At 38.1% G+C, this 13,018-nt stretch overlaps 1 protein-coding gene across 16 annotated transcripts in view; it reads right to left on the reverse strand.

Moving 5' to 3' along the window:
• Positions 1-3,371: 3,371 nt before the first annotated feature.
• The window catches only part of ESRRG (estrogen related receptor gamma), a 580,276-nt gene continuing 570,629 nt past the window's right edge, over positions 3,372-13,018 (reverse strand). For all 16 annotated transcript variants that reach the window (XM_074351623.1, XM_045509508.2, XM_074351624.1 and 13 more), the window contains one exon: positions 3,372-7,276. In XM_074351623.1, the coding sequence (XP_074207724.1) occupies positions 7,032-7,276 (245 nt within the window). In that variant the 3' untranslated portion in view covers positions 3,372-7,031. The remainder of the gene's footprint in view (positions 7,277-13,018) is intronic.

Below are 13,018 nucleotides of genomic sequence, written 5' to 3' on the forward strand. Positions count from 1 at the left end.
TTTCACAAAGCTAACAGGCATTTTTTTGTAGAGTAAGACCTGGTTCTAATTTAACTGTAATAATATTTGTATTGATTAAAAGCGTCACTGTTTCAAAATCCTTTGTCAAGGCTGCATTATAGGACCTCTGGCAAAATGATCCAGATAATTCCATATAGTCTAGGACATTCCTTTCAATTCTTTTAAAAAATAGTATTGGAAAAGATACATTATGCTCAAGAGCATTTTCACCCATGGTTGGGGCTTCAGTGCTCTACCATGCTGCTGTTTAAAAATACTTGTATACGCACACACTCAGATTTGGTTTATGATCTTAAGTTTAAAAACACTTCTTACTGGGAACAAATTTTCTCATGGCCAAAATTCTGTGGCATGTTATGGTAATGCATTAGTTTATTGGGACATCTTTTCTTTTTAAGGTTGTACAGTTGATGGAATAGTTAATTATTAATCTGGCTGGCATCTGTAATGAAAAAGGGAGTTCTCCTGCTTTCAGGCCATGGACTCAGTCTGTAAATCTCTTGTGTGGCTACAATCATAATATTCCTGCAGCTACGGTGTCACCTATTGTAATCTTTCTGCTAATAAACAAATTTGAACTAGCCAGGAATCCTAAATTTTGAGACTAGTTGTTTATCTCAAATATACTCCAGAGAAACAGTAATGCAGTTCTGCTTTGAATTTAATTTAAACAGGAACAGGCAAAACAAATCTCTATGGAGGACATTTGACAATAATAAAATATTTCTCCCAGCGGGAGAGCTGGTAGCAATTGTATTGTTGCAATCCAAGCTCACGTTTCAGTAGGTCATTACCATCATAACAAGCCCTTGGACCAACTGGCATGGACATGCAACATTGAGCCCCTGATGGGCACATTATTTCAGACCTTTAACTTCATGGAGAACAAGACAAATACTCCTGGGAAAGGGGGATTCTATTTTGAAACCCCTTTCTTTTCTATTTTGTTTCATAATAAGATGCAGTATACAATCAATCTACTGCTACTTGTTTCATTTTGGTTTTTTCCACACTACCAAGGGGCACCAGAAGCTAGACTTAGAGATTTGAAAGGGCCAGAAACACTGACTTAAACTCTCTATATCTATTGGACTATGGAACTCTCCATTCAATAGGTACAACATTGTGGATGGAATAAAACCCTTCAGCATCTCTTTTCTTTAACAGTTTAACCACAAATTAAATTTTGTAATAAGCAAAATGTACCTACAATTATTGCATAGGCCCAAGAACGAAATATTCTATCTCAGTTCTATTTCATTTCTACTTCTTACCTAAATCAGCAACTTGGAAAATACAGGTAACAGAAATCACTCCAAGAAATCAATTTTGTTCTAATCGTGTTGCTCTTTTTTTCCAGTAGGGGGAAAAAAAGCCAGGTATTTTGAACCACATCTAAGTTAATTTTAAAGCACATGAAAAGGTGAAATGAGCAGGATTAAAAAAAAAAAAAAAAGGATTGTGAGATATTCTGCACAAGTTTTTGAGCAGGTATCTCCATTTTTATATGGGGCATAACCAGGAGACGTGGCTTGGGAATCATGGGAAAAATGTGCTCTCCATGTGTGCAGGGAGGATGGAGATGTGAGGGGCGGATGGGCAGGGGGGAAGTGGAGGAGAAAGCCATCCAAGTGCATTTCCTTGGCTTTGTGAGTTTAAAAATAAAAAGGTTAAGTTCTTTTGTCTTCATAGTTAAAGAAAAGTAGTCTAAAACCCTCACAAAATTTCAGAACCAGTGTACGAAAAGTTCATTTTTAAGGACACACCTGGCTTGAGAAAAGTATAAAACTTTAAAACAGTGGTTTCTTCATCTTGTCTTCACATTAGAATCACCTGGAGTTTTTTTTTTTTTTTTTTTTTTTTTTTTTTTAAACTATGCCCAAGCCCAGGCCAATTAAACCCCAATCTTCAATATGAGCCTCAGGGATTTTTAACCCTCCTCACGTGATTCCAATATGCTGCCAAGTTCAGGAACGTGCACTTTAAAAAAAAAAAATCACTTATACACAACAGGTGAAAATAAGTGATCCTTAACACAAACGCATAACCCATTTGTCAGAGCTACTTGCTGTTTATATATGGAGAAAAAAAAAAACACATTAAAATGTCAAAATCCTACTTGGTTATTTTCTTTTGCTCCTGAGGCATCTGTGATAAATATGTCAGTACCAGAAAGGTTGCTCTGTACTAATTCTGAATTATAAAAACCCAGCAAGAGAAGTCTGACATTTAAGTTCTCAAAAGCGTGTAAAGTGGGTGGTGTGTGTGTGTAACACACATACTTTTAAATGAGGACCTATTGGAAGAGTAAGGACATCATTGTTCTTCTTAGGTTTGTCTCTTGCACGGTCTCAGTTTCACTCAAGTATTTTGAAAATAACCAGAAGAAAACATGCCAGGCTCTGTGCTGCGCTCTTGCCACTCAAAGGCTATGCAAAAAGGAAAGGCAAATCTGAGCTCCCTTGCTAGCTGGGGCATCTCAGGGACTTAGGTAATCTCATGCCCCTAAATCGGATGCAGTGGGGTGGGGGTGGGGGCTTTTGTGTCATCAGCTTGCTTCTCTAGAGAACCAGCCACCTCGGAAAGGTGAGAAATACGGTGGGTAAACCCAGTGACAAGACGCTCCCCAGATAGGCAGAGAAGCCAAGAAAGCGCCTGGGTGATGGTGATGGCTCCAGGAGGGGCGGGACGTGCCGCTGACCCTGAGCAGCCAGGGCCATAACCTCTCCCAGAGAAAACGCCGAGGGGAGGCCGCTGGCTGTCAGCAGTGCTGTTTAACCCTCCTGAATTCCAAGACAGCTCCCCCTCCTCAGGCTCACCGATCTGCAGGCTGTGCGGCGTGACTCCCCACTCAGGAACCCGGGCAGCCGCTCCGCGCTGCTCGCTGCGCCACCAGCCCCGCAGCTCGCTGACGAGCTCAGTGCAGGCGCATGATTTAATTGTGGATAGAGGGAAATAATAGGCGTCTCGAGCAGGTTTTAATATGATCTTAAAATAGGGGGAAAGTTTTCTGTTATGACATTGACATAGAGGCGATGATTTTGAGTAATGCAGGATGATGTGGAGATGCTTTAAGATTAAATAAGAGCTATATAAAGGCTTGTCAGAATGAATTCTAATGTGCCTGAGACACTTTGCATACTCTTAAATATGCAAAATGTCTCTTGGCTCCCTAGAATTCATTCTGACAAGCCTTTATATAGCTCTTATTTAAACTCCTACTTTATTTTTAGGGAGCAGGTACTCCCAGATACTCTGTGAATGGAAGCAACAAAGGGCAGTGTTTATTGATTTGGTTCTTTACCGGAAGGGGGAAAGAAAAAAAAAATACACCATACAAAAGAACAATCAAAAGTGGAAGCATGTTTAATATTGCTCTACCATCATCCTGAAAGGCATAATAATTTGAGTTACACATCTGAACTGATTGGAGTTACAGAATCATATCTCCTTTTTGCATTTAACAATATATACAATATAAAATAAATACATTTACACAAATGGACATTTGCTGGAGCACACAGTATGGTACACATCACAAAAATATACAATTGATTGCTTTACAGATGTGAAGCCCATCTACAGCTATAGACAAGGTTTTATTATTATTATTATTCTTTTTACTACTGGCTATAATGCAACTCCTGGATTATTATAAGCAGTTTAAATTTTTTGTCCTTTTACGATCTTTGCACATAAGACTGCCATAAAATGTTTTCCTAGGCAGGTAAACAGAGACGCTTAAATAATTAAAATACAATCACCAACACTCATTTTCTCTTCTATAAGAAAAATAGCAGTTTTAAATTTTTTATATCTTTTATGTTATCATTTAAATGCAAAATAGTGGAATAAATACAACAATCTGATCTGATTGAAACACAAGTGTAACTACAGGTAGTCACACAATCATATTGCTTTAAATAAGAACAAACCTAAAAGAAGCAAAAGAAAAATTAAAATCGTACGGCTAAAACATACGCCTTTATAACTGTCCGAAACTTCACATTAAGTAAATGGTCTTGCTTGAAACTTGAAAAAACTTACCTCAAGCGAGGTTTAAGATGAGCAATTTATCCTAAAGCCCGTGCAGTTCTTTTAGATCTACGTTTGAGTTGCGTTTCCTATTTGTGAGATACGTGTTCTTTTGTAATGCCGCGAGTCAATTAAACTGAAAACTAAAAATTGTACTTCCTTCTGTTCACATCTTTTCATCTCTCCATCTTGTGTTTTCAGTTGGTTGGTTCTTACTTCTGAAGCCCAAGTACTTTAATGTGACACAGTGAAAACAACGTATATAGTGTATATATTTTATTTATACATATAGTGTGGTTGAATAGTAGCAACTTAAACCCTGCACAAACTTTCTGGAAAATAACCTGTTTAAACACTTACGTATATAAATAATCTTATAGAATCAGCACCTTTTTATTTTTATCCCAGGAGTTGTATTTTCTGTTGTTATTTTTAAAGGGACGTGCCAATTTCTGAACTCCTATCACAGCTATAAATTTCAAGTTATTGACCATCTGAATGAATTGCTAATGATGATTTATCTAGAATCACACTACAGTCACTTCTCTACTGAGAAACCACAATCTACGATATAGTCCCATATAGCTAATGATAGATACACAGTATTCCTAGCACTGGGCTGATGAAACATCGACCCAGGGTATTTTGTTTAAAGCACACAAAGTAGCAATAGTTTTGGAAACGTGTCCGCACCAAAAAAGTTTTGCAACAACACAGAGCGAGTTAATAACAACAGCTGAGAGATGATCGAGTGAAAGCCATATATACAGCATTTAAAAATTAGACTTATCTATATTCTTGAAATATTCAAAGTTTTATTTCTAAGCTATACATTGGTATTCTATAATAAACCATTAGAGAAATTATTCCTTGTTTTGAAAATATTATTATGATTTTGATGTGTATCTGTTTGTAGTGAATACTTGTTTGGAGTTTCAATCTCTTAATTATTATTAGGAAGAACCTTATTAATGGTAAGGAATAGAATATACTACTGTAGTCTCCTGAGGAATTGTACATCCAATATTGTCTCTAATTCTACCCTGTGTCTAAAAGCACACACCACAAGAATCCAAACACCACGAGAAGAACAAGACAACAGTCTTTGAATGCAACATAAATTCAGAAAAGCACAGCAAACATGAAACATTGAAAAGCTGAACTACATTTCTTTTGTTTGTTAGGATTACAATTTTAATTACATCTGTGTACATAGAATAAGACTGTTCACATAGTACAGGGAGCAGCTACTAACACTGGTCCATTGGTATAGCATTTGATGGAGGTTACTGTTTACTGGTTGTTCAGCGACTGCAGATTTCGGGGGCATCTAATTGATTTCTTCATTAGATTACACCTCTTAACAGTCTGGAACCTGACTGACTTTCTTGCTGTGACAATACTGGTGGAAAAGCCCATAGAGTGGCTTATTCGCTCTTGGTAAAAACTGCAGATTAATTTAAACAAACATTCCTAAATGAATAAACTCATATAGGTTTAGGTTTTAGAATTTGGTCAGGCGTCTGCTGTCTTTGATGATTTTTTGTTTTTGTTTTTGTTTTTTTTCAAATTCTGGCATTTGCCTTATTGCCTCTTAAATGAATACTGGCTCACAGCTCCTTCTGGGACAAGGTCTGTAACTTTGCAAACAGGCAGTATCTCATTCCTAACCACCGCAGCAGCTAGAAATCATATGGCAACTGCACCTCCCGGGTGGAGAGGTGCACTCCTGATAATTCTACGGATCTGTATTCCGTGTGCGGTGCTTACGTGTGTGACCATGCGAAGTCACTGTAGGTGTAATCTAATCCTTTGTGTCAGTGGACATTTAAGTAAACTGGAGCTCGTGTTAAGAAATTGATGTTTGGGACCAGACTGGCACACAACATAAATTGCATCCGTGATAATATGCACCTTCCCTTCAACTATTGCTTGAGTAAGTTAAATCCCCATATTAATAAATGGCTGAAAAGTGGTAAAGCTGGTACAAAAAAATCTCCATTTGTAAGAAGAAATGAAACATTTTTAAAAATCTTCCTTCAGGATTCATTTGTCCTTCATTAGTGTTCATAATTGTTCAAAGCCAGCACAAAATTGCAGTATTCTTATTTCTCTTTAGTATTGCATGAATGAATAAAGCTTAAACTATTCCCTGAAAAAGTTACATAGTAGCTAAACTAACAAATACCTGGAAGACTTGAAAAAACAATTAAGGAATCAAATGGCTGTAACTGATCTAGATGGGAAAGCAATGATAAGAAGCAGCCGATGCAAAGTGGCTGAAGTCGTCTAATTAGAGGCTGCTCCCGTGGAATCTAATACTGCACTCAGTCAATTTGTTTCCGTTGCGCTGTACTTTCAGGTACGTTGGTTCTCTCTCTTTGATTCCTTAGTCACTGGGGACCTTATGGTTCACAAGAAGTTCACTGGTATCCATATTATGGATCTCCATCCTTTGGCAGGGCTGGCTTCCATCTCTCTCCAATTAGAGACCTCTTTTAAAAGTTCAGCAGCAGAAGGAAGGAAGGAAAGAAAGAAGGGAGGGAGGGAGGGAAAGGAAAGAAAGGAAGGGAAATTTTCTTACAACTAGAGCTATTAAAATATAAAAGAAATGGGGAGGATGAGAAAAGAGGGAGGAAAAAGGCAAGAGGGGAAGGAAGGAAGGGAGGAAATGAGAGAGAGAGGGAACCAGCAATGAAGGAAGCAAGAAATGAAGGGTAGGAGGAATAAGGCAGGGAGAAAAAAAACAAAGAGGAAAAAAAAAAAGGGAGAAAAGATGAGATAAGGTACAAAGAAACTCATCAGGGAGATGCGGAGGCGTCTGAAAGCTGCTTCGTTGTCTCGCTGCTAAGTTATCAGGGCAGTCTGTTGATTTCTCATGTTGTTAACTAAACTCTACGTTTCTTCAACATCACTCTTGGGTTGATTTTTCCCTTTTTCAGCGTGCAGGATAGGATGGCCCAGGAAGCTTTTAGTCAGACCTTGGCCTCCAGCATTTCCAAAAAAAGTTTGTGCATGGGGACTTTGCCTTCCAGTTTGATGTTGTAGAAGTGCTGCACTGCCTTGGTGGAGGTCTGCCTCAGGAGGGGCAGCGTCATCAGCATCTTCCCAGCCCTGCGAGGGTCTTCCATGTGCTGGCCGGCCTCGTAATCCTGCAGGGCCTCGTGGAGGACGTCCTGAAGCTTCTGAACGGCTTCGACATCTTCTATGTGCATGGAGTCTGCGCGACAAGGCGGAAGTACAAACAACAGCATTAATAATAATAAACACCTCTGCAGACGAGAGTTATGAAATGGCCGTCTTATTCTTCAACCTCTCTATGCTGTGATTTGCTCGGAGACACTCACATTTCCAAAATCTCGATTTTATTTTTCTAAATTTCACTCTAGTAGATCATTTCCAATACTGACTTAGAACATGGGAATGACTACAAAACATCCAATATTTAAAACACTAGAGTTTTTTTTCCCCTCCTGAGACTGAGCAAGAGAAGGCTTTGTTTTAACAGATTATAATCTTAGCTGTTTATATATATATATATATATATATATATATATATATATATATATTTCTTGTTGTTTAATTTATGTATTATTCATGTATTTATTCATTCATTCAACAATTATAAAAGGCCATCTATTTAAAAAGTTATTCTAAGTGCTGTTGAGGGAAAGCTGTCTAAAATTCAGATCTTGTGTACAAAAAGCCCATATTTACCAAAAGGCAAAAAAAAAAAAAAAAAAGTTGATAACCAAAATTTTAAGAACTCCATGTATATACACTGGCTCTAGCACTATGTTCTGTACACAGAAATCCCAATAAATTGCTCATCCTTTCAGGATTTTTAGTGTACTGTTAACAGTTCATTAAAGCCTCCTTACATAGTCCGCTTCTCTACAGAAAAACAAATGAACTCTTTAGATTAATGAATTCTGAAATACTTTTCACACTTGTGAAGGTGAACTTTGGCCTTAAGTGACTAATTTGAAAATCGAATTCAGTCAAGCAAGGAAAGGGTTAACAGGGTTGCCACAATTATTCTTGCAAGAAATGTGAGATGTGGAAGAAAAAAAATAAAAGTTACAGCTCTAGCTCTAAAACAGACACTTAATTATATACAAGTTTGAATCATTTAGCACGTTTTATTGATTCTGATGACAGTTTATCTGTTAATTACACATAATGGAGTCTTTGGGGGATTCTTCATGTTTAATAATTCTAGTTCTCTGAGAATGCAGAGCTCTAAGATATATGTAGTTAGCCTAATCTTTCCTATAATTCAAATATCAGATCACATGCACAAAAAGAGAGAGGACATGTAGTTTACAATCAAGTAGCTAAACATATGATCAAAAAAATTATAAGAAAGTAATTAAAAATTGATGGTTATAACCAGTAAATGTTCTTAAAACTTCTTTGTATTTTGTTTCCTGTTTTTTCCTTTACATTGTCACTTTAAAGTCATTTCATCACATCATTGGTGAACTGACCACCTTTCACTTGGGGTGGTTAATAACATGTTTCTTTAAAAGAGTTGTGAATAATCTGGATTATAGCTGTTTATAAGTGTTTACTACTGAAGACTCGATTTCTGCCTGGTGGAGCCAAAAGAAGGAATTCTTCCAGGTTGGAAATGTTGATGGTGGGTCCTGGAGTGGAACTCAAGATTTCCCCCAACATTTACCCTGGCCTTTCCTGATGGAATATTTCTACCTAAGCTTCCTCCAATCTGGTTCCTTTCACCCTAGTAACCCCATCCACTTCCTGCGTGTCTTCTCTTAGAAACAAGCACACAGAATTTCCAAAGTTGTCCAGGGGTGGGTAATGTAAATGACAAAAACATCGTCTTGGAGATGACAACATATTTTGATATTTTTCTTTCTATGCACTGAAATGCTGTCTGAAGGGAAAATGGTGGGCATGGACACACACTAATGGCGAATGTCTAGGTACAAAAAAGACTGACCTTGGACATAAGGGAATGGTAATGAAATAGACTTGGGTACCCAACTTGTCCTGGGACTAAAAGTGAGCACGCGAAGTGAAAACAGAGGGGAAGAAATGGATGAGGAAAAAAGGAACTGCATTCTTTACAGACAAAATTGAAACAAAATAACTATTTTCCAATCAGACTGATTTTTGAAAAAGCAGAATAAATATTATAAATATACTATTTTTAAGTCCTCATTTTGGGTGAGGCCCCTGATGTGACCATTGCCTCATTCACCTCCCAACCTCTCTGCAAGCAGGTGGCACTGCTACCAAGTGTCAGAGTAGGCTTAAACTCAGATTTCTTTGAATCACAGTGTGCTGCCAAAATTTGTAACAGTGGACATGGTAGCCCCACCCTCCCTTTTTCTTTAAGAATTGAAATGATCCTCTGAGCTCATCTCACTCCACCTTCCATCTTCATCAAGAATCTTCTCTACAATATTCTAATGAAGACATTGCCAATTGTCTGCAGAGCATCTTACTTTATAAGGGACAGAACTAATTGTTAAAAATGTCTTCTTCATATTTTCCCAAATCTGCCTCCAACTTCCATCCTGGGGTCCTGGTTCTAACTACTGGAACAGTACAAGATATATTTCCTTCTTCGACATGGCGGATCTTTAAATGCTTGAAGTCAGCTGTACAGTCACCTCACCTCTGACCCCTGTCCCCCCTAAGTCTTGCCTTCCCCACTCCTCTTGCCCGGCAGGAGATATATTACAGGATGTCACAGGAAATGAGGCGAGAACAAATAGCAGAGAGATATGCTCACAAACAGCAATTAAGACTTCAAACTATTCTTTAAAGGCTGTGATTTAGCTTGAGAGATTTAAAATGATTTAATCAAATTACTATGATAATTTAACTTCTCATTTACAGAAAAGATTCTAACTTGTTTTAGCTTTGCCCATTCTCGGATCTGCTTATACTTTAAATGCAAGCTCACTAAATCTGAACTATTTAATTAGACTATGATTCAGCTGGCAGACTGCTGAAGAAAATATTAATCTCCATTAGGGATCCTAGTTCAAGTTCTGGCTCCTTGGCTTTCATCTCTGTTTTGTTCTTTGGGCTAAATTTATACATTTATGCCAAGCTCAATAGAACTGGCATTACTTTATGTAATTATTTAACTTTGGTTGTCGGTACTGAGTTGGTTTTTTTTTTTTTTCACTTTATGTTTTAAAGGAAATTGCCCCAGCATTTGTGCTAATGGGAGCCCGCTAAACTTAATAATGGAAATCATAGGTTTATGAACTAACTAGACAGGGCAGAGCTGAACATTAAAAATGCCACGTGAGTTTAAAAAAAAAAAAAAAAGACAGGATGCCCTGGCCCAAGACTACATTTATTAAATCAAAAAGTTGGAGCTGGATGCAAAACATCAGTATTTTTCAAAATCTAGGTGATTCTATGGCCAAGCCAGGGTTGAGACCCACTGAAGTAGACACTAAGATAAACAAATGCTATTCTAAAAATAATCAAGATTTCAAAAGATAACCAGAGTTCAAGTGATATGAATAGTGCCACTCAGATATGAAGTTTCAACATCCAATAATGAAATAGAACTCTTTTGTTAAATTCCAGTATTTCCCCACGTAAAGTGGAATCCAAAAGGGACATGTCTAGCTCAGATCATTTATTTTGAGAAGACAGTTAAATATCCTTATACCTATAGCTGCAAAATTCAGAGACTTAGAGCCATAGCAAAAGAAGATTTTATTTTTATATCTTACCTGGAATAAACACTGCCCTTCTCTAACGGTAAAAATACCAATTACTGTCCCATTGGGCAGAGCTACTCCAGAATGCCCAAGCTCTTTTTGGGAACTGTCTTCAGGACTTGGAACTCATCCTTGGCAATATTTTCTCAATGGTGCCAAATCTTATTTTGAGGATAGAATGGAATATTAGAAATAGACACAGCATATTCAGTCAAGTCTAGCACCTACTATAAACCAACACTCAGAGTAACCTTTTCTGTGGAACACACAGGCACTGATTTTCTTCAGCGTTTGTAAGCTGCCGACACCAAGAGAGGTAGTAAAGGCAGAGCCGATGTGACTCTCTAATCACCCAAGGAGTGAAACACACTATGATGAAAAAGACAGCAACGTGAGCAAACGTCTTTTTGCTAAAAGGGAATTTGCATCTCCAAATTTCTATATACAATTATAAGGAGTCTAACAAAGTGATCCTCTCAGTTACATCGGCTGAGATCCAAGGCACCTGGGTTGACTGCCATGGCTAACGGCTCTTGATTAACATAGATGGTTAGACTTATACTTTTTAAAAATATGCCAATCATAATGCTTTGATTAAAAATACGTCAACTGTATTCCAGGATGGTAGCAGTGGTGGCAGCAAAAACTTTTACTCTCTCCAAATCTGCACATGAAAGAACAGAGCAACTAAACAGCAAAACTGAAAACCCACAGACAACATTTAGCAAAAAAATCTAAGTGAACAGATATTCCCCAAATACACACACACACAAACACACACACACAAAACCAGTATTATAGTGTGTCTGTGTGTGTGTTCCTAGCTCTGTCCACTGAAGGGGCCTAGGAAGGTTGGCCAACCCAGGAATGCAGTAATGAGTACCACTAGCCCCCAGGTTGTAATCGAATTCCATGCCCCAGCCAGGAAATATTTAAGATGAGTATGGAACTTCTTGTCATAAGAAAGGAAAGACAGTATCTACAACTACTAAGTCATTCAAAAAGATGCCAGATGCTAACCTGAAGAGGGTCCCTCTGACCCAAATGGGGAAATTTAAACTTTAAAAAGAATTAAAATTGCAATTGATTGAAATTCATCAAATATATTTAAATACATGTCTTTACAATGACATGAAAAAGACAGGGTGCCCATTCTTCACCTTGAAACCTGGTGAATAGGTGGAAATAGTCAAGCATTTACCTTGCCTTTCCTATGCAGCCTGTATCATTGGTAACCAAATAAGAGATGAGAGAAAGCATTTCTTTGTGTAAGTATCCCAACTACTGAGTGAAAAAAGAATTGTTAAAATTACAAATCGTCGTGAATTGAGGGCATGAGCACCAATGGCTGCTACTGTCACTAGAAGAGAGACAATGAGGCATTATATGCCCCCTAGAGAACAACACCCCACCCATAGGTCTAGAAACCAAATCTGATTAAACCCTTTGGATCCCACTGCCAATTTGTACAAGATGCAAAGTGCAGAGAAACATGCTGAGCTGCACCTCGAACATGTGCTCTGTAAAGTGCAGACTGTGGGGGATTCTGCCAGTCAAATGCCCTGGCTTTGCAACAGATGAACTATAAGAACGTGAAAATGAAAGAGGAACTTTTATACTATTGTGGGAAGGGAGGCGACAGAGATTGGGACAAGACACACAGGAGAGTTTCCGGGATACCTCACAAAGTTTTATTTCTTATTTATTTATTTATTTATTTATTGGTTGGGGAAGGTAATTAGATTTATTTAGCATTTATTTATTTTTAGAGGAGGTACTGGGGATTGAACCTATGACCTCATGCATGCTAAGCATGTGCTCTACCACTAGAGCTATACCCTCCCCCCAAAGTTTTATTTCTTGACCTTGCTTATATATCCAATGTGGTAGGCAGCAAACAGCTCCAAAGATATCCAGGTAGTCCATCCCTGGGCCCTGAATGTTACCTTATGTGGCAAAATGGACTTCAAAGTTTAGGATTTAGGACACTGTGATATGGGACAGTATCCTAAATTATCTAGGTCGGCCATCAGTGAAATCAAGTATCCTTCTAAGAGGGGGGCAAAGGAAGAAGAAGGCAATGTTGCCACTGAAGCAAAATGGCACAGGGATGGCTTTGAAGATAAAGGGAGGGGCCGTGGGCAAGGATTGCAAGGAACACCACAGTAGAAGCTGGAAAAGGCCAGGAATCAGGTTCTTCCTTAGAGCTTCCAGAGCGAGTGTGGCCCTGTCCACACCTTGTCTTT

Source organism: Camelus bactrianus, chromosome 23 (assembly GCF_048773025.1).
Source record: "Camelus bactrianus isolate YW-2024 breed Bactrian camel chromosome 23, ASM4877302v1, whole genome shotgun sequence".
NCBI lineage: Eukaryota > Metazoa > Chordata > Mammalia > Artiodactyla > Camelidae > Camelus > Camelus bactrianus.